Source organism: Oryzias latipes, chromosome 8 (assembly GCF_053564925.1).
Source record: "Oryzias latipes strain Hd-rR chromosome 8, Olatipes_Hd-rR_3.1".
Classification (NCBI taxonomy): domain Eukaryota; kingdom Metazoa; phylum Chordata; class Actinopteri; order Beloniformes; family Adrianichthyidae; genus Oryzias; species Oryzias latipes.
Genome location: NC_136244.1, coordinates 18,966,641 through 18,992,922, shown reverse-complemented (window position 1 = coordinate 18,992,922; position 26,282 = coordinate 18,966,641). Strand labels below are relative to the sequence as shown.

Here is a 26,282-nt window from a genome sequence, read left to right as displayed (position 1 = left end):
AGCCTTATACTTTGTAACTATTCCTTTGGAACAAAAAGGATTCACAGATAAATTTAAATATATATACACTGCCACAAACATGCTTAGTAGGCAATATAAGCACTGTAAATATCAATGTCACAGGATTAGAGACAACATGACTAGAATACATTACCAAATTGAGCAGGGCACACCTACCACACAGTCAGTCCTCCCTCTATAAAAGAGAGCACTTAATGCTCTGGGAATAACTGGTGGGCTTCCAACTCAGGTGAGTGCAAAAATGTATTAAGCCTTATTTTGCAAATTTCTGTTGTTCAAATGCTATTTGGAATATAATTGTTCCCAAAGGAAATCTATAAACAAATGGGATGCATTTAGATTTGTTTTAAGTCATTGTATTGTATTAAGATGCTTGTGCTTTACAATTTAATAGTGGAAACAACATAACACCGTAAGATAATCTGCTGAGAGCCAAACAGGTAGACATTTTTTTTCCAAATTCTTTACCATGTTTCTTGTTTTGAGCAAGTGAACAAAAAATAAATAAATCAATGATTGTCACCCCTCATTTTTAGACATCTCAAGTGCTACCATGAGCACTGACGCAGAGATGGAGGCCTATGGCCCTGCGGCCATCTACCTCCGGAAACCAGAGAAGGAGAGGATTGAGGCTCAGGCAGCTCCTTTTGATGCCAAAACGGCCTACTTTGTGGCAGAGCCAGAGGAGATGTATCTGAAGGGAAAACTTATCAAAAGGGAGGGTGGCAAAGCCACTGTTGAGACAGTAACAGGAAAGGTTGGTAAACTAAGGCTTTTGTTTACTCTTACATTTCACTTACCAAGTAAAATGTAATCAACTCTATGTCATTTAAGTAAACCATAAATCATGTGAAACACTGGTTAAAAATGTTCTTATTTATTCTAACTCTTGTTTAGACTTTAACTGTGAAAGAGGAGGACATCCATCCAATGAACCCTCCCAAGTTTGATAAAATTGAGGACATGGCCATGATGACCCACCTTAATGAACCCGCTGTGCTGTACAACCTCAAAGAACGTTTTGCATCATGGATGATCTATGTATGTAAATGACTTAGACAAGCACAGAGAAAAAATGTTTTATTTTATATTGGTGTAACGTAACGTTTCAAAAGTTTACTATTTGGTTTAGCAATAACTCTACTGTCTTTACAGACTTACTCTGGGCTGTTTTGTGTTGTCGTGAACCCATACAAGTGGCTTCCGGTGTACGATGCTCAGGTTGTCAATGCCTACAGAGGCAAGAAGAGAATTGAGGCTCCCCCTCATATCTTTTCCATCTCTGACAATGCCTATCAGTTCATGCTCACTGGTAAGATAGTTGCACAACAGAGAAAGCAGCACACACAAATAAAACTCCACAGGTGTGGTTCACTGTGCGCATGCTTGCATTTCAGATCGTGAGAATCAGTCTATCCTTATCACGTGAGTATAAGGCAACATGCCAAGAGTCCCTATGAAATTTTAGGATTAATGTGCCACATAAAGGCTGTGTCTTACATTCTCAGTGGAGAATCTGGTGCAGGAAAGACTGTCAACACCAAGCGTGTCATCCAGTACTTTGCAACAATTGCAGTGGCTGGAGGAAAGAAGTCTGAGGGAAGCTCAGGAAAAATGCAGGTACAGAAGAATGCAAAACTTCTCACAATAGTAGGTTGTTGTTTAGTTAAAACACATTAGTTTGTTCTTTCTGCAGGGTTCACTGGAAGATCAAATCATTGCAGCCAACCCTCTGCTGGAGGCCTATGGTAATGCCAAGACTGTGAGGAATGATAACTCTTCTCGCTTTGTGAGTTTAAAAAAAGTCCTCAAATATTGTTAATGTTCTTATTACTTAGAATTTGTCTGACATTGTCTTGAAAATTTTCAGGGTAAATTTATCAGAATCCACTTTGGTTCTACTGGTAAACTTGCTTCAGCTGATATTGAAACATGTAAGTTAGACAGCATTTCTATAATTGTAACTCCTTGGCCTGCATCGGTGCAGGACTAACATTAACAACATGCAATAAATTTCAGATCTGCTGGAGAAGTCTCGTGTCACCTTCCAGTTGTCTGCTGAGAGGAGCTACCATATCTTTTACCAGCTGATGACGGGCCACAAACCTGAGCTCCTTGGTATGATACAAGACAAATAATTACACTTAGGATGGAATAGGTAAAAAAAATCCTCTTTACTTGTGTTATTTTCAAGGTACATAAAGAGAAAACTACTTTTCCTTCTAGAGCAAATCTGTTACCAAAAATGTACATGCAAAAGAGAATGTTCCCATTTCTGATATTCCATTTTTTCCCCTTTAGAGGCTCTTCTTATCACCACCAACCCGTATGATTATCCAATGATCAGCCAGGGTGAAATCACTGTCAAGAGCATCAATGACGTTGAGGAGTTCATTGCAACTGATGTAAAAGAAATACTTAATACTTGTAAATTATAATTTGCAAAATTGTAATCATTAATAATTGAACTATTTTAATTTTTAGGTCTGTACATATCAATTTATGTTATGGGATTTTTTAAAACAATTGTCTCTGTATGTTTGCAGACTGCCATTGACATATTGGGATTCAGTGCTGAGGAAAAAATGGGCATCTACAAGCTAACTGGTGCTGTGATGCATCATGGTAACATGAAGTTTAAGCAGAAGCAGCGAGAGGAGCAGGCAGAACCTGACGGCACAGAGGGTAAATTAACTGTTAATAATGATAGATCAATAATGACTTAGTCTCAGTTTGTTTTACATTTTATAAGATAAGATAAGATAAGATAAAGATACTTTATTGATCCCAGCTTGGGAAATTCAGTTGTTGCAGCGTCGGCATTATAGGCTCAAGATACAAACATACACTCAATAGACGACAACAGAGAACCAGAACAATCAATCGGAAAGGAACATCAGTGAATTAGAACATTTGCATTGCGTGCCACATCAGGAGAGAAAAACAGACAGACCATAAATGACTTTATCTAGTGCCCATGGATGACAAGTTATAGAGTCCAATGGAGTGAGGTATGAAAGATCTCCTGAAGCGGTTTGTGTGCCAGCGAAGCTGCCTTAGCCTGTTGGAGAAGGAGCTCCTCTGACCATCCAGTACATCCAGTACAGTTTTACTCAACACAGAGGAAAATGCTTTGTTAAATCCAGAATTGTTTTTTCCATCAGTGGCTGATAAAATCGCCTACCTGATGGGCCTAAACTCAGCTGACATGCTGAAAGCTCTGTGCTACCCAAGAGTCAAGGTTGGAAATGAGATGGTCACCAAAGGTCAGACTGTCCCACAGGTGACTCACTCAAACAGTTTATGGGGATTGTTTACTTAAAAGAAATATTGATTTGAAATAATTTCATTAAAGTGCTAAACTTTTTTTTAGGTTAACAATGCTGTCAGTGCTCTGTGCAAGTCTGTCTATGAGAAAATGTTCTTGTGGATGGTCATCCGCATCAATGAGATGTTGGACACAAAGCAGCCAAGACAGTTCTTCATTGGAGTGCTGGACATTGCTGGATTTGAAATCTTTGATGTGAGTTGCAGTGGGTAACAAATTAGGCTATCAGTCATTTTCCTATATTTTAAGGAGTTAAACCTGTTTTGTTTTCAACCAAATAATCCTTTTTTTTAACCTGCAGTACAACAGCTTGGAGCAGCTCTGCATCAACTTCACCAATGAGAAACTGCAACAGTTTTTCAATCACCACATGTTTGTCCTGGAGCAAGAGGAGTACAAGAAAGAAGGCATTGAATGGGAGTTCATTGACTTTGGCATGGACTTGGCTGCCTGCATTGAGCTTATTGAGAAGGTATACATTCTGTTCAGAAATGTTCCCGTTGTGAGATTAGTAACGTTCTACCTATTTATCCTTGTGTAATTACTTTTTATGATTAGGAAAAAAAAGTTTTTTCATCTTGGTCTGCTATTTTAATGCCAAATTATACTTTTTCCAAGCCAATGGGCATCTTCTCCATCCTTGAAGAGGAGTGCATGTTCCCCAAGGCTACAGACACCTCATTTAAGAACAAACTGCATGATCAGCATCTTGGCAAGACCAAGGCCTTTGAGAAGCCTAAACCTGCAAAAGGAAAAGCTGAAGCTCACTTTGCCCTGGTTCATTATGCTGGAACAGTGGATTACAACATAACTGGCTGGCTGGACAAAAACAAGGACCCACTGAACGACTCAGTGGTGCAGCTCTACCAGAAGTCTTCAAACAAACTGCTGTGCTACCTCTATGCAGCCCATGCAGGAGCTGAAGGTAAGACTTTAACAAAAAGCTGTTAAATGATAGTTTGTTTATATCTAGATAAATGCACATCATTAAAATTCATGTGTAGTATGACTAATTGTGTTATATATATCAAAAACAAAACAAAATTAGAAGCCTCTGGTGGTGCCAAAAAGGGTGGTGGAAAGAAGAAGGGTGGTTCCTTCCAAACTGTGTCAGCACTTTTCAGGGTAAGTTTATTTATTAAGACATATTTAAGATCTGTAGATTTTATTTTTTTACAACTGGCACTGAAAAAAATTATGTGCTTCATTCATCAGGAAAATCTTGGCAAGCTGATGACCAATTTGAGAAGCACTCATCCACATTTTGTCCGCTGCTTGATTCCAAATGAATCTAAAACCCCAGGTCTGTTGTGGTACCTTATAACTACGTCAAAGTCAATATATGATTTGAAAAATTCCCAGAAACAATAAAAAGGGGCTACCCTTTCTTTTACAATTCCTTGTATTTTAAAACTTCATCCATTCTGAATGATTAGGTCTTATGGAGAACTTCTTGGTCATCCACCAGCTGAGGTGTAATGGTGTGCTGGAGGGCATCAGAATCTGCAGAAAGGGTTTCCCCAGCAGAATCCTCTATGGTGACTTCAAGCAGAGGTAAATGGCAGATTTACTGGATGTAATTTAAAAAAAAAATATATATATATATATATATGTGTGTGTGTATATATATAAATATATATATATATATATATATATATATATATATATATATATATATATATATATATATATATATGTGTGTGTGTGTGTATATATATATAAATATATAACTTTGCTAAATAATATTAATTAGAAAGGAAAATGTGGATAAATCTACTTTTATCTTACAGATACAAAGTATTGAATGCCAGTGTCATCCCTGAGGGACAGTTCATCGACAACAAGAAAGCTTCAGAGAAGCTGCTTGGTTCCATTGATGTTGACCACAGTCAGTACAAGTTTGGACACACTAAGGTAGGTTTCTATAAAATAGTTATGTAAATTGGCTCAAGTCCCAGCTGGGGAACCTGAAACAGAACACCAATGTGGGACCCTGTGTGGAGATTGCATGTTCTTCCTGTCCATGTTTGGGTTTTCTCCTCCATTCAAAAACGTGCTTCATAGGTTAGCAGATTACTCTGAATTGTCCCTAGGTGTGAATGTGAGTGTGCTTGGGCCTATCCAGGCCACAAGTGACTGGGATAGGCTCCAGCAGCCCTGTGACCCCGAAAGGGACAAAATGGCTTAATGAATGAATGAATGAATGAATGAATGAATGAATGAATGAATGAATGAATGAATGAATGAATGAATGAATGAATGAATGAATGAATGAATGAATGAATGAATTGGCTTTTGGACGAGGTGTAACCTATCATGTCAATATTTCAACACAGGTGTTCTTCAAAGCTGGTCTGCTGGGTACACTTGAGGAGATGAGAGATGAGAAGCTGGCTGAGCTGGTGACCATGACTCAGGCTCTCTGCAGAGGGTTCCTTATGCGGAAAGAGTTTGTTAAGATGATGGAAAGGAGGTAAGACTCCCACATATTAGCTTACACAGGAATCACTGTTCAAATTAAAAGGCTGTTCAGGAAGCATAATGTCAACTTATCTGTGTTGCTCTTTAGAGATGCAATCTTCACCATCCAGTACAACGTCCGTTCATTCATGAATGTAAAGAACTGGCCATGGCTTAAACTCTACTTCAAGATCAAGCCTCTTCTGAAGAGCGCTGAGACTGAAAAGGAGCTGCAGGAGATGAAAGGAAACTATGAGAAGATGAAAACAGACCTGGCTGCTGCTTTGGCCAAGAAGAAGGAACTGGAGGAGAAAATGGTTTCTCTGCTGCAGGAAAAGAATGACCTGCAGCTTCAAGTAGCTGCTGTAAGTAAAAAATATGAAGACATATCATGAACAAAGCTCATAAAATAATGTCTTATATCAATATTTAGGAATAAAAATAATGTGACAAAATATGTTTGATATTAGATGTCAGAAATGTAGAAATGTGTCTAAACTACAGGAAACAGAGAATCTCTCCGATGCTGAGGAAAGGTGTGAGGGACTCATTAAGAGTAAAATCCAGCTGGAGGCCAAACTCAAAGAGACCACTGAGAGACTGGAGGATGAAGAGGAAATCAATGCTGAGCTGACTGCTAAGAAGAGGAAGCTGGAGGATGAATGTTCTGAACTGAAGAAGGACATTGATGACTTGGAGCTCACCCTGGCTAAAGTGGAGAAGGAGAAACATGCCACTGAAAACAAGGTTAATGTCAAACTATTGTACACATTTTATATAAATTCAAATTATAAAATTTGACCTTTTATGGTACTCTAAGGTGAAAAACCTGACTGAGGAAATGGCTTCTCAAGATGAGTCCATTGCAAAGCTGACCAAGGAGAAGAAAGCCCTCCAAGAGGCCCATCAACAAACACTGGATGATCTCCAGGCAGAGGAAGACAAAGTCAACACTCTGACCAAAGCCAAGACCAAGCTGGAACAGCAAGTGGATGATGTAAGAAAAATTAATGTTTTGACAAATTTGACTGAAATAGATGATCTGAAGAAGTTATTTAACAATGAAATATTTTTATCTGACAGCTTGAAGGTTCATTGGAGCAAGAGAAGAAGATCCGCATGGATCTTGAGAGAGCCAAGAGGAAGCTGGAAGGAGATCTGAAACTAGCCCAGGAATCCATAATGGATCTGGAAAATGACAAGCAGCAGTCTGATGAGAAGATCAAGAAGTAAGAAAAAATGTGTTTTGATGCAAAATTAAAGGGTTTTTTGTGGTTTTAAAGTAAACGGGGACATTCCTTTTTGAAATCCAGAAAGGACTTTGAAATCAGTCAGCTCCTCAGCAAGATTGAAGATGAACAATCCCTTGGTGCTCAGCTTCAGAAAAAGATCAAGGAACTCCAGGTACAATTTTTGCAGCCATTATTGGCTAGATTATTGTGGGTTGTTGTAATACACTACTTATATATATTAAGAGTATTGTATATAATACTCTACTTATAATACAAAACTTTAAAAAATTTAATTTAGGCTCGTATTGAGGAGCTGGAAGAGGAAATTGAGGCTGAGAGAGCTGCCCGGGCCAAAGTAGAGAAGCAGAGAGCTGATCTCTCCAGGGAGCTTGAGGAGATCAGTGAGAGGCTTGAAGAAGCTGGAGGGGCAACAGCTGCTCAGATTGAGATGAACAAGAAGCGGGAAGCTGAGTTCCAGAAGCTGAGGAGAGATCTTGAGGAGTCCACACTGCAGCATGAAGCTACTGCAGCAGCTCTCCGCAAGAAGCAGGCCGACAGCGTTGCAGAGCTGGGAGAACAGATCGACAACCTGCAGCGTGTCAAGCAGAAGCTGGAGAAGGAGAAGAGCGAGTACAAGATGGAGATTGATGATCTCAGCAGCAACATGGAGGCAGTTGCTAAATCAAAAGTGAGAATTGTCATTGATTTTCTTTTGAGAACTCTGATAAATATAACCTTATAACGTTTGCTTTTATTTTTGTCTATTTCTTTTAAGGGTAACCTGGAGAAGATGTGCAGAACTCTTGAGGACCAGCTGAGTGAGCTCAAGGCCAAAAATGATGAAAATGTTCGCCAACTGAATGACATCAATGTACAAAAGGCAAGACTTCAAACGGAAAATGGTGAGTAACTTGAAACAAAAAGGTATTTTTTAAGATTACAATTAAAATTAAGTAAACTGTTTTTGCTTGTTATTATCAGGTGAATTTGCTCGCCAGCTTGAGGAAAAAGAAGCTCTAGTTTCTCAGCTGACCAGAGGCAAACAGGCCTTCACTCAGCAGATTGAGGAGCTGAAGAGACATGTGGAGGAGGAAGTGAAGGCATGAAAACCTTATGCATTCTATTAATCTCAAGCTTCTTGGAGGCTGTAAAAATTCTGGGCCCCCTAAATAAATTTTAATAAATCATTTTAAAACAATCAAGTCACTGAAGAGTTCTGTGATTTCTCCAGGCCAAGAACGCTCTGGCTCATGCTGTCCAGTCAGCCCGTCATGACTGTGATCTGCTCAGAGAGCAGTTTGAGGAGGAGCAGGAGGCCAAGGCTGAGCTGCAGAGAGGAATGTCCAAGGCCAACAGTGAGGTGGCTCAGTGGAGAACCAAATATGAAACTGATGCCATCCAGCGCACTGAGGAACTGGAGGAGTCCAAGTTAGTCAAAGCAGTTCATCATTTCATCAAACTATTCTGTCTCTCACTTCTTTTAAAACATTCACTCCATCCATTTGCTGCAGGAAAAAGCTTGCCCAGCGCCTGCAGGAGGCTGAGGAGTCCATTGAGGCTGTGAACTCCAAGTGTGCCTCTCTGGAGAAGACCAAGCAGAGGCTGCAGGGTGAAGTGGAGGACCTCATGATTGATGTGGAGAGAGCTAATGCTCTTGCTGCAAACCTGGACAAGAAACAGAGAAACTTTGACAAGGTACCATGTTCATCTGACAGTTAAAAAAAGTAAAACATGTTGGGAAGATACACTTACTTTAGTAACAAACCTGCAACCAATGGTTAACCTCTAGGTCCTGGCAGAATGGAAGCAGAAGTATGAGGAGAGCCAGGCAGAGCTTGAAGGAGCTCAAAAAGAGGCTCGCTCTCTCAGCACAGAACTGTTCAAGATGAAGAACTCCTACGAGGAGGCCCTGGATCAGCTGGAGACCATGAAGAGGGAGAACAAGAACCTGCAGCGTATGTCAACAATCTATATTGATAACAAAGAATTATTTATAACCAATTGGAAAGATACAAATTTTGCTAACTTTTCTTGAATTAACATGACAGAGGAGATCTCAGACTTGACTGAACAGATTGGTGAGAATGGAAAAAGCATCCATGAGTTGGAGAAAGCCAAAAAGACTGTTGAAAATGAAAAGATTGAACTTCAGACAGCTCTTGAGGAGGCAGAGGTAAAATTTTGTAAACAAGATATTGTGTATTAAGTTTACACTTCACAATTTTTTTCACAGTTGTCTTGTTAATTAACTTTGGCCTTTTCCTTCAGGGCACTCTAGAACATGAGGAATCCAAGATTCTTAGAGTACAGCTTGAGCTCAACCAGGTCAAAGGTGAGATTGACAGGAAGCTGGCAGAGAAGGACGAGGAGATGGAACAGATCAAGAGGAACAGCCAGAGGGTGATTGAATCCATGCAGAGCACTCTTGATGCTGAGGTCAGGAGCAGAAATGATGCCCTGAGAGTCAAGAAGAAGATGGAGGGAGACCTGAATGAGATGGAGATTCAGCTCAGCCATGCCAACAGGCAGGCTGCTGAGGCCCAGAAACAACTCAGGAATGTTCAGGGACAACTCAAGGTGAGATTTATCTTCAATTAAAGCTACTAACTTATGAACATCTTTACACAACTTTATGAAAAAAAAATTGTTTCAAAGTAGCAGACTTCTAAAAGAACTTCTAGAAAGTTTTATCAGCGTCACGCATGCTCTTATTGTTGTTGTCAGGATGCCCAACTGCACCTTGATGACGCTCTGAGAGGACAAGAAGACATGAAAGAACAGGTTGCCATGGTGGAGCGTAGGAATGGTCTGATGTTGGCTGAGATTGAGGAGTTGAGAGCCGCTCTGGAACAGACAGAGAGAGGACGTAAAGTGGCTGAACAGGAGCTGGTGGATGCCAGTGAACGTGTTGCATTGCTTCACTCCCAGGTTGATATTTAACAAAAACTGAAAAACTGTGCACAACTCAAGATTTGAGAAACGTTCACAGGCAATCAGGCAATAATTACATTTATTTTCAGAACACCAGTCTTCTGAACACCAAGAAGAAGCTGGAGGCTGACTTTGTTCAGGTTCAGGGTGAAGTGGATGATGCTGTTCAAGAAGCAAGAAATGCAGAGGAGAAAGCCAAGAAGGCCATTACTGATGTAAGTTTATTCTTGGTACATTTCAAACATTGGATGCTCGTGTTTACCACTGATTTCTTTTCAGTTTAAATTAAATCAGACACCTGTTATCCCTTTCAGGCTGCCATGATGGCTGAGGAGCTAAAGAAGGAGCAGGACACCAGCTCTCATCTGGAGAGGATGAAGAAGAACCTGGAGGTCACAGTGAAGGACCTGCAGCACCGTCTGGATGAAGCTGAGAACCTGGCTATGAAGGGTGGAAAGAAGCAGCTCCAGAAACTGGAGTCCAGGGTAGATACATAGTGTCCCTAATTTTGCAATATTTATATTGTGTGGGTTTGTTCTGTCTGTAGTGTACTAACTCTGCTCTTTAACATCCTATTATAGGTGCGTGAATTAGAGGCTGAAGTTGAAACTGAGCAAAGACGTGGAGCTGATGCGGTTAAAGGCGTTCGCAAATATGAAAGAAGAGTGAAGGAGCTCACATACCAGGCAATTCAAACTCTTTTTACAGATTTCCGTCTTAATTTTGAATAGATTTAATTTTAAGTCAAAACTTTTTAATCTGTGTAGACTGAGGAGGACAAGAAAAATGTAAGCAGACTCCAGGATCTGGTGGATAAGTTACAGCTCAAAGTAAAGGCCTATAAGAGACAGGCTGAAGAGGCTGTAAGTAACATTCTATTAGGATTTGGTTAGGAAAATAAAAATGTAACTAGTTTAACAACCACATTATTTCACTCTTTTCATTTTATAGGAGGAGCAGGCCAACACCCATATGGCCAGACTTAGAAAAGTCCAGCATGAACTTGAGGAAGCTCAGGAACGTGCCGACATCGCAGAGACCCAAGTCAACAAGCTGAGAGCCAAAAGTCGTGATATTGGAAAGGTAACTTTTCACTCTGTGATATTTTCATATATCTAATTAATGATAAGCACATGTGTAATTTATTACAGTTCAAATGTAAACAAAAAGAATTGTGTTACAAAGAATTCCCAAAATTATATTGCGAACAACAGGTTTCTCTCACAACCTCTTACCCAACAAAATGTCTTCTTCTTTCAGGGTACAGACTCAGCTGAGTAACAGTCAAGATCCCCTGGGACAGAGACAGATTCATATAATATGAACCCCCTCTGTTCATCTTTAGCTTATAAATAAATGAACTATACTTGAAACAAATTCCGTGTATTGTTCATTTACTTCTTTATTGTGGTCAGAGTCAATAATAGCTGAAGATGTCTTCAGGCAAGATGCTGTATATTCTTTGAGTGCTTGTCAGTCTATCACAAATCACCTCATCTCATAAAACTGTATGAGAGTTAATATAAGACAAAGATAAATAATCAGTCATATCATTGCTGTAATTCAAGTTGTAACATGTATTAATGCTCTTTCATTTGAGGCTGCAGCGTGGGGAGGCTGGTTACAAATTTAAATCAAACATTCAAACGAAATTAAGACCTTTTCTGTTTGGTATTTTGCTTTTATTATTATACATCTTCATTATCCTACCTTAACACGAGTCACAAGAGCACTGGGCTTACTTACACATGATGACAACAGTAAAACAGATAAACACAAAACATCAGTTTGATCTGGAATTTTCAGAAAACAGAAAGTAAGTTCTTCCCCCAGTCTACATTTTAAGCAACAAACTAAAACACGTTCTAAATTCTATGTAATTAAAATAATTGAACTAAACTACTGTTAGGTCATTTTAACTCGTAAAAAATTAAGTATTTTTTTACACCAATACAATAACTTTCATGTTTTACTTAGGTTAGCTTGCCTCTGTTTATAATGCACACTTTCACAATTGTCAATTGCAGCTATTTTTTCTTATCTTTCTTTCCACCTCCCTTTCCCTTTTTTTGCTCAGCCTTTTCCTTTCCCAGAGTGGCTGCAGCTTGTTGTCTCCCTTGAGCCTTTCCTTTTTGCAGCTGGACTGTAGGTAGCTTCTCAGTCAGTGAAGTGTCCTCCTTTGGAATGATAACGCTGGTTAAAAGTTGTTCCTGTATATTTGGGCATGAGGTGACAAGATTTACTTTGGTAGGTGCTTCACGGTAGGGAGATGATGGCCGTGAACGGGCTTTCCTGGGACTTGCACGGCTTGGAGAGCAGTGCTTGGATTTACCATCCTTTTTTGGAGTGAGATTTAAGTCTAGGGACAGGGGTCTGCCAAATACTGGACTCAAAGGTATATTTACACTTTCTCCTGGGGAACCAAGAGTGAGAAAAACTTCTGGAATCTGATAGTTATAATTCGGACCCTTCAAAAGACAAGAATATTCAAGTAAGAGTTAAAGAAACTTAAAAACTGCAAACAATGAATCTTCTGTTGAAAAGCTTACTGGTGGTGGGGTGATGCTCATGGACACCTTTAAGGTCAGCTGTACAAAAAGATAAAAAAAGAAATAGGGATGCGCTGAAACATTTATCATGAGTTTTTAATCTGTTGCTAGGTTAAATATTAAATTCAATTAAGGAAAACAAAGAATTCTGGAACCTTGTATACAACCACACACATGAATTTCTAATACAACCTGCATAACAGAAGTCTAAAATGCCCAGTTTAACAACATCATCAAATTGGAAATTTATATGTTGGAACTTTAATGATTTTTTTCTGCTATTGAGCATTAGTGATCACAAAGATTTGTGCTGTTGCTCAGTTGTTGTTTTTCTAGTAAAACCCTTCTTTTAAAAATAAATGGAATTGCCAAATTAAGTGTACCTGTGCTGATGAAGGAGGATCCTGTTGAAATTCTGTTTCTGGGGTAAATGATGCAGATTTGGGGAGAGCCAAAGCAGAGCTGGAGTCTAGATGAGGCCACTGGGTCTCAGAGGTACTCCTGGGACAGTACTTTCTGGATGTGTCCGGTGTACCTTTATCCACAGTAATTTGTGGTGGAGAGACCTACAAAAGAACAAATTATTCAGTGTATTTTATTTGTAGAAAAAATTATTTCTTAAAATAGTAATCTATTAATTAAATAACACAAGGCTTTTTACTATGCACCAAAAACAGTGTCAAGAGGATTCTCTTTTTGGCAAAATACAGATAATGCATGATATACACCAAGATTTGTTATAGATATTGCTTCACTTGTTCAAATACAGGTATTCAATCTGAAAATATATAACATATTATTATATTTTTTTTAACAGTAAATATTTTTTTATGTGTAAATAAAGTGGGTTAGGTTAAGTGGTCAGTGTGTGTACCTCTCTCTTCTGAGTGATACACATGAACTAGCTGAATTTTGCATCATCTTATAAAATATTTGTATTGTCAGAGTAATTATGGCTTAAATTCTGAAGAAACCTAATTTATAATTAAATGGCATTCAACAGTTCTTTATTTAGCGGCTTGCAAGAAAATAATCAAAGAAATACTTCCACCTTTCTTACATAAACCCTTCATGTAAATGCAATAAAAAGGAAAGTCACACAATTTACAAAGATTTATTCAGAACTAACTGAAAACATGCATATAATGTTTGCTTATCTTTATCACATATAAAATCTTACTTACAAGGATGTCAGTCTTTGAGTTTCTAACTTTATCTTTTGTTTTAGACTTTTCACTTTTGTGTGCTGGGGCAGAATGATCAATGTGTTGATCATCTGGTTTTCTAGAAGAAGCCGTCTTCCTGAATGCATCCGTTTGTTCATCTGTTGAAGAAAATTAAGGATTATTTCTAACACTATAGGAAACAACAAACGCATATTTGGCACATCAGGTGGTTTCTGACCTATTGATACATAATTTAAAGCGTTTCCATTATATGTTGGTGAGACAGGGTTGCTTTGGCTGGGTTGTAAAGAACACCGTTGTTCCTCCATGCGTCCACTCTGAGCATGTTTAAGCATTTTTAACAACTGTTCCTGTTCAACTGGGCATAAGTCCTACATGAGTAATACAAAAAGAGGAAACAATTATTCAGATATGACATAATACTGATAGCGCCATAAAATGAATGTAATTATTTTTTTATTGACCTAAAAAAAGAATTGTGGAATTGAGAACATACTAATAATAATAAAAAATAAACTGTTAAACAGAACAACTGACCTGCCAATAACAGTCACTTTTAAAGGAGCCAGACCTCTGTCTCTGAAGAGGCTTGACAGTTGTTTCTGAGGTAACATCTTTGCATTGAGGAGAGGGAGTACCCAGATTCTTGAGAATTTGAGGTGCAGAACATCTCTGTTCATCCATTCTTCCGCCCTGTGAGAAGAAAAGTGGTTGTCCTAATGTTAGCTGTGTAAAGGAAAATGAACACAATTTCAAAGTGTGGATCCGCCATTCTACGAGGGGAGCTAACCTGGACTTTTGAAACAAGGTAACACAAGTAATTTGCATCTGTTTCAGCAGAAGTTAGTGATGTGCTGCCACCATTCTGTATCCCAGGTAATGAAGGAAGAGATATCCGCTGGTCATCAAGCCGTCTGCTTTGAACATTGGACAGCAGGCTAAAGAACTGCTCACTGTCTGGGGGTATATATGGTAGGTTTCATTATCATAAAACAGATCAATCAGATTAATATGAGCACTAAAATCACACACAAAATGCCAAACATGTTTACATGCTTCCAACCTTGGGGGACTTTGCTCTGACCAAGTTGGTGTTTTGTGGTGGTTTGGGGGCTAACATTTAACACACATCGCTGTTCATCCAATCGACCGCCTTGCGAGTGACTCACTAAACTGAAAAAATCCTCAAGGTCAGCTTCAGACAAGGCCTAAGCAGGACAAAAATAAAACACATTTAAAAGGGCTGTGTGTGCCAATGGTCCACAGGCACAAAAAAGGAGAAACCTAAACTTACTCTAACAAGGTGGATGATATTTGTTCAACGTGTAAGGTAGAGAAGTCAAACCTGTTTTGCAGGTGCTTTATCTTTATCATTCAGGTGTTGCTTGTCTGAGCTCGGAATGTAGGAGGTTGAACAAGAAGGCTTTAGACTTGAAGTAGATTTCTGAATCTCTGGCAGGGAACACCTTTGATCATTCAATCTGGAATCCTATTTTGGAGCAACATTTTTCTTAGCACAGTTTTCCACAGAACAAGCATTAAAATACAAGTTTATTCATAATAAGGAGTGTTAGAAGTATACAATTCAATAAGTTGTTTTTTAGTTTGTTTTTTGTTGAAACCACATTTAAAGAATCATACAAACCTGAACTTTCGAGACCATATAACACAAGTAGTTCGAGTCTCCATTAGAAGTGTTACTTTCCTTCTGTAATCCTGGTAATGATGGAAGAGACACACGCTGGTCATCAAGCCGGTGACTCTGAGTGTGGGCCAAAAGGTCAAAAAAGGTCTCAGGATCTAAAAGTACAGAAGACACACATCTTTCAAAGTTAAAGTGCAGTTTAACTGATTTTGAATTTGTCTGCAGATGTACCATAAAATAAAATAAAAAGTAAAAAAATATATATATGAATACTGACATTTATTTAGAAAATTAAAACAGAAAAATATCTACTTTCAACCTGCTGCCCATCTGCATGCAGGGGTGAACATGGAGTACTTCTGCTAGGATCCAAGATGCAGCACTGGTCCTCCATGCGTCCACGTTGGCCATGAGTAATTAGATTCATAAATTTATGTTGTTCCTCTGGGGATTCCTCCTTATTTTAAATAGAATTTTAAGGAAATAAATGGGGATAAGCAGGAATTCGCAATATTTAAAAACATCAGTGTAATATAGATGGACTAAACAGACCCTTAAAGAGTTGGAGCGTATGCGCTGTGGTGGCATCAGCAACTGACTGGCTGGTACCAGCAGATGCTCTTTACTTCTCTCTGAGGTGCTCTGTCCAGAAGAATTCTCCTGTGCAGGACATTTATGTTTACTACAGTCACGTTCCTGAGAGTAGAAAAGGAGGGAGAGTTCAGTTATTTAGGTAATCCATTCTCTGCACACGTAGCCACAAAAGCTTTTATACCAGAAGTTCAAATATATGTAGATTTAAACATAGTTCCAGTTCCAGTGTTATTTCCTATAAACAAATTTTATCCCTATGACTTTATTTTCAAACCTATAAATTTCAACAAAATCCTCAAATTATATTTCAATTGAAAACAAGCGTTTGATAAATTACACATCAGTAAACGGAATGTTATAGAAATCTTACATTTAGAATAGGGTTGTCCTTTCCACCAGATGCCATCTTTAAAAATAAGGGGACAAAAATGTGTATTTGCCACCAAAAAAAATCCCAAACTGAAGACAGCAGCAAAAGGTTTACATAAAAATAACTTGTGATTTAGGAATTCCTTTTGAAAGTTTCCGTGTGCTGGAAAAGGAAATGACTCCAACTGATGTTACTGAAAATGTCTGTTGAAATGACACTGTAGATGATTTTAAACAGAGATCAGAGCCAGAGTATTACCCTGCTGCTGTTAAGATCCAAGATAGTGCTTTGGTCTTAATACCATCTGTCACGTCAGATAAAAACATAATCCTCAGCATCAGAGCCATGATCTCTTTAACTGCTATATGGCATGTTTTTGCTTTAGGCACAACACTCCACATATTATCTAAAGGTCCAAAATGATCATTGAGATGAATGCAGTGTGTGCCAGAATTGGAAAATGCTTTTTGGGTATTTTTACTTCAGCCGGTTTCATTTCCAAGCTAGGAAAAGTCCAGCCAAAAAACATGTAGGAGGGTGAGAAAAGACTAAAGAAACAGTTGTCAGTTCTATGTAATGTATGTCTATGACACTGTGTCTTTTAAAAAGGACATTAAACAAAACAACAGTCCAAAATCTGGTTTGAAACAAGTACATTTTTATTCATCATTTACAAGAGAGGAAACAAAGCACCCAATACAGAAACTCCCACCAATATATTAACATACATGAGAAGCTAGCCTCCAGCAGTTCATTTCAACTTTTCAATTACTTTTAACCACAGCAGGTATGACATTTTCAGAAAGTGCACAAAAGGTACCCAAAGAAAAGACTTTAAACAAACTTCTGATGATTGCAACTCTTCATTGTGATCCCACTACTTTATTTTTATAATACCTGATACCAAACTAGTTATTCTAAACATAAGGGTACAATCCTAAAAAAATGACTTTAGACAGACTCTAGTAAGGTTTTAGAGAAATCTTAACAAATGTCTCCTTGAGATTTGTAAAGTTCTAAAGTCTTACAATAGTTCTTGACTGCTCCTCACTTCAGCTCTTAATTTTGTCCAAACATTTTTAGAATAATCCATAATTGCATAAAAAAATTACCTGTTGGTACAACTCAGCTGCTGTTGGGTCTATTTTTCTATGCATTAAACATCAAATCAACACGTGCCATATTTTCACCTCATAACTCTTATTAAATAACCTTAATGCAGCAAAATATACATTTAACAAAATAATCTGATTCAGTGTCCGTTTTTTTTTTTTTTGCCATTATGCAGACAATAAAGCATAGATTCTTTTAGTTTTTGAAAGGTTGTTAGATGTTGTAAAGTAAAACCTTAAAGTTCTACTCCATTGTAAAGAAATAGGAATGTGGATAGTGGTTCAGTAATTAGCGTACTACTGTTAACTTAAATATTTGTACACAATTTCTATCAGGAGAATACAGAAACCAATTTAGATCAAACAATAAAAAGAACCTAAAATAATATCAAATTAACTTCCTTCCATGGTTATATTTAAAAGTTCATAACTTCATAATTTACTTTGGAGCACATAAATTTCAAATAGAATATCAGCGTTCAATCAAAGAACACAGCCCCTTATTGTGTGGTCTTCCCGTCTAAGAAGTAGACTCGGAATCCTGGTCCAGACTCTTTAAGTCGTTGAGGAAGCCGTTTGGTGTCAAAATGTGAGATGACCCTGTCAAAGAGAAATGGAAACTTTTTTTATATACATTTTCATATTGACTGAAAGGGGTAGAACTTCTACTGTACCTCTCGGTACAGCAATTGCTTACCAATGAGCACTTCCCATTTCCCATCAGTGGAACGAGTGACTTCATAAGCAGAGCGCATCTCAGAGTGGGACACTCCCCCAATCACAAAGATAATGAGTCGAGGGCCAGAGCGATACTCCGTCGGAGACTTGTTTTTGTGCCAATGTCCAAAACGAGCACTACTGCAGAGAGTCAGGAGGGTAAAAGAAGGATTAGAGGTGCTCCAGATGGTGTTTGATATTGAATCCATTCCATAAGCAGCTGCGCTTTTTAGTAATTGTTTCCACTGCAGTCATTAGCGACATGTTGCACAATTTCTGTTATGTTAATATTTTTTTGAATAATCCACAGGTTGAATTTAACATTATTCCACTTTTGTCTGGATTTACATGTCTCTTGAATCATAGCTTTATCCTTAATGAATACACGTTTTTAACTTTGCTCTTTGCTTAAAAGGAAGTTGGCAGACATCGAGTATTAAGCAGATTATGAGCAAAATGAGGTTTTTAGTTTGTGGAAGCCCCACCACCAGGATAGAGATTCCCTTGAAAGTACAGAGCTGAACTCTAAGTAAATGTGACTTAAAATGACCTTTGAAATTTCCAACACAGCTGAAGCAATGAAAGCTTTAATGGGAAAATTTTGTACCATTTGTTTGGGCCCTTTCATTTGTTTTTTTAGCCATCTACTGGAGGTTATTTATGTGCTTTGTCTTTTTTATTAACAAAAAAGATTCCAGATAAATTATTGATTTAAACTCACATAAAAGCTGTTTTTAAAAACATTTTAATAGTTCATTTCCAGAACCTACTTGACTGTGGTCTGAGTAGTGTTGATTTGTGCACGATCTCCAAAGAATGGCCACTGCTTTGTGTCCAGCTTGTCCTCTATGGCATCCTGTGAAAACATTTCTTTTAGAATGAAAACAAAACTGATCAGCTTAACCACAAATCATAAACCCCTTATATCCAATAATACCTCCATGATGTCCTTGATAATGGGAGTCCATCTTGAAAGCTGGTATGTACTCTCTGTCCGCTCTTTGCGTACTGGTAGTGTGTTTCCAGTATTGCGGCCCTAACCACAAACATTATGCAGGTAAAAAACAGAAAGGGACTTGAATTAGAACAGGGGTAGTAAATCTTTATTAGTGCATAAAGTTATCCTCAAATAAACTTACCCCAGCTATAATGTTGCAGCCCAGGTTCTGGAGGTTGGTGATGATGGTGCTGTGGTTCTTTATGTTTGCATGCTCTATCAGCTTGGTAAGGTTCTCCTCCCCAATGCCTTTGTGGATAAACTCAAATGTAAACACTGATAAAGGCTGTAACAATGCCTAATGCATTGCCGTTTACTCTGTGACTGTCATATATCTGTAACGCAGCCCCACCTTTCTTCTTGTGGAAAATGAAGAGCAGAATGATGCGGATCTTTTCAAAGGGCCCAATGTCATTGTTGAGGAGAACCGGAACAATGCTCTTCATGGGATCTTTTATAGGCTCCCCATCTGCATTAGTTCCCATCGCAAGGTCCTGTGGAAGGCACACTAGTGAGTAACTATCTGGAATAAATATAGTAATCCTGAGCTCAAGTCAGCTGACAGGTTACTACCAGAGCAGGTGACAAGCATAAAGACTTGTTCACAGATTACTTTTTTTTCTACTCCAGGACAAAAACTACTAAAAGAATTGTAACATCCATAATTTAACTCGTTCTTTTAAAACACAGCAAGTCTCCTGTATTTTAGACAAACCTTTTCAGTCAACCATCAAATAATACTTAGTTTTATGTTTTGTTTTGTTCTTTTGATCCTATAAAACAAACATAGTTGAAATGAAACCTACAAGGTAAAACTTTAACTCATTAGTAATGTTTTACCTAGGCCACCCTAAACTTGCAAAGATGCTGCATTTAAACCTAGATAACATTCCTAACAACCACTAACTTAAACAAAGCATTGTTCTGGTCAGCCAGGACCACTTTATAAGCAGCAAGACATCATGATTCACATTGTTTACATATAACTGGGTAGGTGCTGCCAAAATGGTTAAACAGTGAAACAAACGGCAGCAAAGGGAACCATCACGCAATCCTGATCGGAGCCAAGGCATGCCTGCTGGATTAAAGAGGTAGCTTTCAGGCATGCTGATAAACCATTAGTGCAGTTGAGTGATTCACTCATACAAAAAGGTCCCATTAACACATGCATCTCATAATGCCGCATGCATGCCAAGCTCATCATTTTGCATGTGCTTCTCAGTCATCCAGCACTGAACTGAACCCAGTAGAATAGATCACCTCTGGTGACCTGTCTGGCACTATGCACACAACACAATGGGATTTGGCAGTACTCTGCACTGCAGCTCTACCCTGAGCTTTTGCTGATGGATGAATTAAATACTTCCATGTTGTACATGTCTATGGCATGCCTGTAAGGTCAAAATAATGACATAACAACCTCTTTAGCACTTCTATAAACAAATAAATGATTTCTGTAACCAAGCCTGTTATGCAACATTCGGGTTATGATTTATTATCATTATGAAATATCATCAGACAGCACTAGGAACATTTTAGTATAGCTTACATGAGCTTTAAATGAAGATGTCAAATAAAAGTTACAGAGTGGTTGGATTTAAGCTATTCTGCCTCACAGAGGAACGCATAAGCTGCTCTTCTGGGACAAAGACACTGTTAATACATACCGGTTCTTTGCACTCAGTGCATGATGAACATTTTTTTCTATTTATGTCTGGAGACAATGGTGTTGTGTTATGTAAATAGTGCAGATGTACACATTACAAAATTAGAATTGACTTTCCACTATTCTAATTTTTTAATTGCGTTTACACAATTTAAAATATTCACAATATAGAATATTAGGAATGAAAATTTAAAAAAAAAATGGTATAGTAATGTAAAATATCCTTTATGTTTGTTTATTATTCTTTTGTTTCTATGCTGGAAATACTTTTAATTCAAAATTCCTTTAGGAAAAATGTTCAAAAATGGACGTAGATAATCAGTTTCCATGAGTAATTCAATACCAACCTGCTCCACCTCACAGATTTTGTCAAGAGTTGCCTTGAACGTCTTCATACAAGCTTCAGCAAGGTGCAAATGAGTAGAGTACTGTAACAAATAATAACCACATTGGATAAGGTTTTCTTGATTTAACATTATTTACATAAAAAAACATTTAAAAAGGTTTCACAGCAATGATTAAAAACAGAAGAAGGGAACTATATTCTTACCATGGTCAGTTCCTTCTGGTACTGCGGCATTTTCTTGAGCATTTGAGCAAGGTCTTTAATGTTGGCCTGAAAACCGTAATTCAGATTTTTTTTAACCAATCATATTAGTTTTGAGCTGCCAAAAGAAATATCTGATATTTCAGAAAAGTGACACTACATAGTTCTTACATTGTCTGTGCACATCCTTTTGCTCTCACAAAAGCTGCGGAGAAGCTCGGTCACTTTTCTGAAAGCAAAAAGAAAAGATCCAGTCATCAACTGCAGGCTGTTTAAATGACCAGACTCTAGAATAAACTGCAATCTAATAATATTTTAAGTATTTAATAAAGCATTTTTATGTAAACATATTTGTACTAGAAAAATAAAAATAAAACACATTTATCTATCTATACAACATAATGTATACAAAGTTGGTGAGATCCTTTTTTACATATCTACAATTGTTTCCTTCCAAACAAATGTCATAACTAAGCGAACATAAAAGGTTTTAAAGATAAAATAATTTGACTTTCTCTTAATACACTGCAAGCTTAAATTTTTCAATCAATTTATACACTTTTAAGAATAAACCACAAAATAAGTGTCTTGTAATAAATCAAAACAATCAAATGAATGCCCCTAATGAACTAAATAATGTAGATGTAGATGTAGCTGCGAGAGACTTACTTTGTGACATCTGCAATGTGTTGATGCCTGAGCTGAACCCAGAGCTCATCATCTTCATCCAGTAGCACTTCTCTTTGTTTTGAATTCCCAACACCGGTTGTCTGGTAGCTTAACATAAAGACAGAAATCCATCATTTTGGGGCATCAATGCATCACTGACAGTACAGAGGTATTGCAAGGTACAGAAGTAAAAAAAAAACAAAACAAAGGAAGGCAAAGCTAACTTACGTGTAAATGTCCTGTTTGATATCCAGCAAGTCGTAAGCCATCGCTTGGAAGGTCAACTCATGTAGAACAGGTGAGATGGGATCAAACCCGCGATCAACGATAAGCAGCTGGGATCGTGCTTTATCTGCACCCTTTGTATAACAAAACAAAGAAATAAATAAATGATCATCATCTCAGATTTATTTTGTTGTTTGTTCTCATAAAGAAGGATTTACACTCAGATGATGCCTTGTCATGTCAAGGCTCTACCTTAAAACTTTTAAGACAGAGTTTTGGATACATGAAAGTATGTAAAAATGCCTCATGCTTTTGTCATGTGTTGGGAAAAAATAGAAATAGAAATAGGTATACCTGCCTGTTAAGATATCTTGATAGCAAGGAAATGTCAGCTAAGAAAGACAGAAAAGATGAAGGTGAAAGGGAAAGGTCAAGAGAAAAAATTAAGAAATTAAACCCAGAACCCATAGAATAATTAACAATTTATGAAAATAAAGAAGTGCAGAATCTAAATAGAAGTGTAATCTAATAAAGAGGAAGTTTGTTTTAGAAACAGTGACACAGCAGAGCAAGGGAGACATGGTTGTCGGGTGTTCTTCAAATTTCCTTACCTCTCCCATGCTCGGGTTGTCAGCTTTGTGAGCAGTTAGGCGCCTGCTGACCTCCTCAGCAAGTTTAGCATTTTCTTCAGGTCCCCTAAGACAAAGAATTAAAACATCCTGAATAACTAAGTACATTAAGTTGCAAAAAACAAAAAAATTCAAAACAACTTTCAAGTTAAGCTTCTGTACTTGCGGTATCGGACTGCAGGAAACTCTTTGAGTGTGTCACACAGAGTTGCAATCTGTTCCGCCATATTTTCTATCATTCTGTCTTTGCTTTCACATGGTCTGGAGCCGTAGAATGATTTAAAAGAAGAGGGACTGTCCAAAGAAAATACCTACAGGAAGTTATAACAATTGAGGTCAAATGTTCAAAGATACTAACACAAACAAAAGGTTAAATAAAAAGAAATGCCTGCAGTCCAGCAATAACAACCAAAAGTCTGCCGTTTCATTTTCAACTTTCATTTTAAAACCTGCTACTTTATTTCCCCCTTACATTTGAGCATTAAACAACATTGGAACACAAAAGGTTTTCATTAGTTACAGCAGACAGAAACTTTGGGAATAAAAATACTGCAACTAAAAGTACAATAATTAGGCATTTAAGAGCTAATGGTTTACCTGAGACTCATACGGCAGGAATGCAACATTGATTTCTTTCAGTGTCTTGATAACTTTGGCCACTCTGGATCTTCCAATCTCAGCAAAGAGACTATCTGAACAAGCTTAAAAAAACAGACAGCAAGAAAAATGTTTGTTTTATTCCAAATGTTTTTGTCTTTGTTAATTTATAAAAGCTTTCATTTCTTACCATCGGTAAAGAAGATGTGGGCTGCTTTGTAAGTAAAGACTGTGTCCTTGAAGTCATTGATGAGAGCTTTAACTGACTGTAAAATAAATATTTGTTTATTCAGGGGATTGCAAATGAGAGAAAAATATGTCATCAACTCTTGTAAAAGAAAATCAGAAACATTTAACCTTCTCCATTGGTGATATCAAATAAATGGCTTCCAAACTTGAGATTGGCTCCCTGCACTTATTAATGTCCTCCACAACTAGAAAATGAAAACGGCAGATGAGACATTTTCTCCCCAAACATTCAACTTTTTTCTAAAATAAAATTTCAACAAATATAAATCTTCCAAAAATAAGTGGTATTATGGTCTACATTTAATGAAATCAGATTATCTGTGGACTTACTCGTCACTCCCTCGGCGAGAATATCAGACATCTTGCAACAAGAGGACAGAATCCTCATGCTCATGTGATCCACAATTAAAACCTAAACAAGACGGAGTAAACAAAAGACGTGATCACATTGAAAGTGAAAAGGAAAGACAAAACAGGAAGATTTTTCTATTTGAGCAGTTTTACCTTCCATTCTCCGTCCTTCTTTACACTCTTGATGACTCCATTAAGGATTTCTGAAAAAGGCGCAGAAGAAAAATTGTACGTTATTAAAACTATATGAGCAATCTAGCTGCACAAGGCAAAGTAAACGTTGTGGCATTTTTGCACTGACTTCAGTTTAAAAAAATCCTGAGCACTGTAAACAAAAAAAAACAAAAGCCAGATATTTCATTTCTGGAAAAATATGCATGACTTGTGTTTTTATTCAAGCTTAAGAAAAAAAACAATAAAAGGGAATATCAAATAGTAAATCACCTGCATGGTTTGCCTTACCTGCTGGTTTTTAATATTTTACAAGAAGGAACGGAATAATGTTTCAGACATAAAAATGTGATGATAAGCCTGTTGATCAACAATGTGCTTTAGACTATTTCCTTTACTACTACAATCACTTGAATATTCAAAATTTAACAGAATTACTTGATCTTGGCAAATGAGCAAAAAGATGTTCTTTTAACACAAGAAATTCATGACACGACTATTTTAAAAGCAGTAAAATGTCCTGTAGTGCTGCTGTGGAATAGTTTTATATTTTTCTATTTGAAAAAATTAATAATTATGTCTGTGTTTTTGAAATTTTAATTCTATATGAATTAATTAGGTTTTATTAATTCAACAAAATTCATTGGACAGTCTCAATTTTTGGTATATTTTGACCTAGTTTTGCAATCAGCAGCAAGAGAGAAACACATTTTTTATTCGCAATTTGATGTTAAAAATAAATAATTAAAAAATAAATAAATAAACGATCTGCTTGGATTGTAAATTTTCGTATGAAATAGCAAATCCAAAACTAAAAGAAAACATTTGTTTTTAGTAAATATCTGAGGATTCCATGTCTATTTTTCAGATGTATGGCCTCAATACTATATCACCCTCTTTATTATTATCTTCAACTAGTCAAATATTTTCAAAAGAAATGTATTTAAACGTTGATATTTTTACACACACAGCATTTCTTTCAGTGGGGTGTGTTGTATTATAATGTCATGCAAATGTTTTCAGGCAGCCATTACGTAATTTCTCATAAAACTATGACCGTATTACGTACACGTTAAAATGTTTGAAATTAAAATGACAGAAACTTTAACATGATCTTTGGTCAGACCTTTTACATGTGTTGGATGGTTGCATCTCGAACAAAGTTGCTAAACTTCCTTTTTACATCATCAGACACTGAGTTAGCAACTGTTACTGTTAGCTCCCAACTTGCCAGACCATGACCATTTTTGTCGCAGTTTTTAATGCTTTCAATTTAGAAAATGACAATAAACCGGTCGACAACTTTCTCCTAGCCACTAGTATCTGAAAATAAACATGTCTGAGATATGTATTTATTCGTAGTTTAATGAGTAAAAACTCTTCTTTATTAGTTACGTTGATGTTGGGTGAAACAGGAAGAAAAACTCAGTGTATCAATCATAATAAGAAAACACGGGTGTGTCTTATTCGTCAGTTCCTATCATTACAACAACTGAAATCCAACCAAACCATCCACCATTTCAACTGTTTAAGTATTTGGAAAATGTTTATATTTTAAGGAATTTGATACTTACTTTCTCCGACTACCGCTTTCAGCCCACTCGGTGCCATCTTGGCAGGAGACTGGTAGAAGTCAGTCACTTCCTTATGTTTAAAGCGCAGTTTTTGAAAGTGCAACATCGCCCCCTAACGTCAGATCTGGGCAATCACCCAAACTATTCCTTAACTCCATGCCTAATGATCCTAGTCTGTAAACATGCAAGCAAATTTTAAAAAATAAATAAATAAATGTAAAAAAAATTCTTATCATACAAAAGGAAATTATTTAGTAAAAATCAAATCTGCAAAAAATTAGCATTTGTTTAAAAAAACTCTTAAAAGAGGGGAAGGAAGGGGGAGGCAGGTGACCCTTTACTGAGAAATTAGTAACCATTTAAATGGCCACTTCTGATAGCCTACATGTCTTTATCATTGTTTAATAAAAAAACAGAATCTCTGGTGTTATATTCTGTAAATAAAAATTTTAAAAAAGTGT

At 37.2% G+C, this 26,282-nt stretch overlaps 3 protein-coding genes across 4 annotated transcripts; 1 reads left to right on the top strand and 2 right to left on the bottom strand.

The window, feature by feature from the left end:
• The first annotated feature begins 153 nt into the window (after positions 1-153).
• On the top strand, positions 154-11,349 carry LOC101164155 (myosin heavy chain, fast skeletal muscle). Its single transcript, XM_078951655.1, has 41 exons — positions 154-250; positions 416-461; positions 558-778; positions 919-1,062; positions 1,177-1,333; positions 1,419-1,446; positions 1,530-1,641; positions 1,718-1,810; positions 1,892-1,955; positions 2,041-2,139; positions 2,323-2,426; positions 2,568-2,706; positions 3,186-3,304; positions 3,395-3,544; positions 3,651-3,821; positions 3,968-4,274; positions 4,398-4,474; positions 4,565-4,652; positions 4,786-4,903; positions 5,140-5,263; positions 5,686-5,822; positions 5,919-6,174; positions 6,314-6,556; positions 6,630-6,806; positions 6,893-7,038; positions 7,123-7,213; positions 7,340-7,729; positions 7,817-7,943; positions 8,023-8,141; positions 8,273-8,469; positions 8,553-8,736; positions 8,831-8,996; positions 9,090-9,214; positions 9,310-9,618; positions 9,766-9,969; positions 10,062-10,187; positions 10,287-10,457; positions 10,554-10,658; positions 10,740-10,835; positions 10,924-11,055; positions 11,233-11,349. Exons 3-41 carry the CDS (start codon positions 575-577, stop codon positions 11,251-11,253), a joined length of 5,820 nt encoding a protein of 1,939 aa, XP_078807781.1. The 5' UTR covers positions 154-250; positions 416-461; positions 558-574; the 3' UTR covers positions 11,254-11,349.
• A 283-nt stretch (positions 11,350-11,632) lies between these two features.
• LOC105354601 (uncharacterized) lies at positions 11,633-16,573 on the bottom strand. Of its 2 annotated transcripts, XM_023957488.2 has the most exons (14): positions 16,318-16,573; positions 15,906-16,049; positions 15,666-15,810; positions 15,354-15,508; positions 15,054-15,197; positions 14,772-14,916; positions 14,499-14,665; positions 14,246-14,401; positions 13,926-14,079; positions 13,706-13,845; positions 12,905-13,087; positions 12,522-12,560; positions 12,216-12,440; positions 11,874-12,149 (listed from the first exon to the last, which is right to left on the bottom strand). In XM_023957488.2, exons 1-14 carry the CDS (start codon positions 16,351-16,353, stop codon positions 12,000-12,002), a joined length of 1,983 nt encoding a protein of 660 aa, XP_023813256.1. In that variant the 5' UTR covers positions 16,354-16,573; the 3' UTR covers positions 11,874-11,999. The 2 variants fall into 2 exon arrangements, with proteins under 2 accessions (XP_023813255.1, XP_023813256.1); XM_023957487.2 differs by having other exon boundaries at positions 11,633-12,440.
• Positions 16,574-16,953: 380 nt separating this feature from the next.
• stxbp2 (syntaxin binding protein 2) lies at positions 16,954-25,992 on the bottom strand. The gene is made up of 19 exons (XM_004071620.5): positions 25,822-25,992; positions 24,230-24,279; positions 24,056-24,137; positions 23,834-23,910; positions 23,667-23,742; positions 23,477-23,580; positions 23,042-23,190; positions 22,862-22,946; positions 22,254-22,384; positions 22,026-22,133; positions 21,528-21,585; positions 21,360-21,425; positions 21,157-21,237; positions 19,496-19,637; positions 19,286-19,392; positions 19,084-19,182; positions 18,917-19,002; positions 18,127-18,287; positions 16,954-18,029 (listed from the first exon to the last, which is right to left on the bottom strand). The coding sequence occupies exons 1-19, from the start codon at positions 25,925-25,927 to the stop codon at positions 17,950-17,952; spliced, it is 1,848 nt and encodes a 615-aa protein (XP_004071668.2). The 5' UTR covers positions 25,928-25,992; the 3' UTR covers positions 16,954-17,949.
• Between the last annotated feature and the right edge of the window lie 290 nt (positions 25,993-26,282).

What these genes read in the sequence shown, in the direction of transcription:
- LOC101164155 (XM_078951655.1), top strand. Translation starts at nt 575, where the DNA reads ATGAGCACTGACGCAGAGATGGAGGCCTATGGCCCTGCGGCCATCTAC. An exon ending in GCATTGAGCTTATTGAGAAG is followed by an intron (nt 3,822 to 3,967) that starts GTATACATTCTG and finishes ACTTTTTCCAAG; the next exon opens with CCAATGGGCATCTTCTCCAT. An exon ending in CAGCTCTTGAGGAGGCAGAG is followed by an intron (nt 9,215 to 9,309) that starts GTAAAATTTTGT and finishes CTTTTCCTTCAG; the next exon opens with GGCACTCTAGAACATGAGGA.
- LOC105354601 (XM_023957487.2), bottom strand. Translation starts at nt 16,353, where the DNA reads ATGGCATCTGGTGGAAAGGACAACCCTATTCTAAAT. An exon ending in ATATGGTCTCGAAAGTTCAG is followed by an intron (nt 15,198 to 15,353) that starts GTTTGTATGATT and finishes GCTCCAAAATAG; the next exon opens with GATTCCAGATTGAATGATCA. An exon ending in TGAGCATCACCCCACCACCA is followed by an intron (nt 12,441 to 12,521) that starts GTAAGCTTTTCA and finishes TGTCTTTTGAAG; the next exon opens with GGTCCGAATTATAACTATCA.
- stxbp2 (XM_004071620.5), bottom strand. Translation starts at nt 25,927, where the DNA reads ATGTTGCACTTTCAAAAACTGCGCTTTAAACATAAGGAAGTGACTGAC. An exon ending in ACCAGAAGGAACTGACCATG is followed by an intron (nt 21,238 to 21,359) that starts GTAAGAATATAG and finishes TATTTGTTACAG; the next exon opens with TACTCTACTCATTTGCACCT. An exon ending in GAAATGGGAAGTGCTCATTG is followed by an intron (nt 18,030 to 18,126) that starts GTAAGCAATTGC and finishes TCTCTTTGACAG; the next exon opens with GGTCATCTCACATTTTGACA.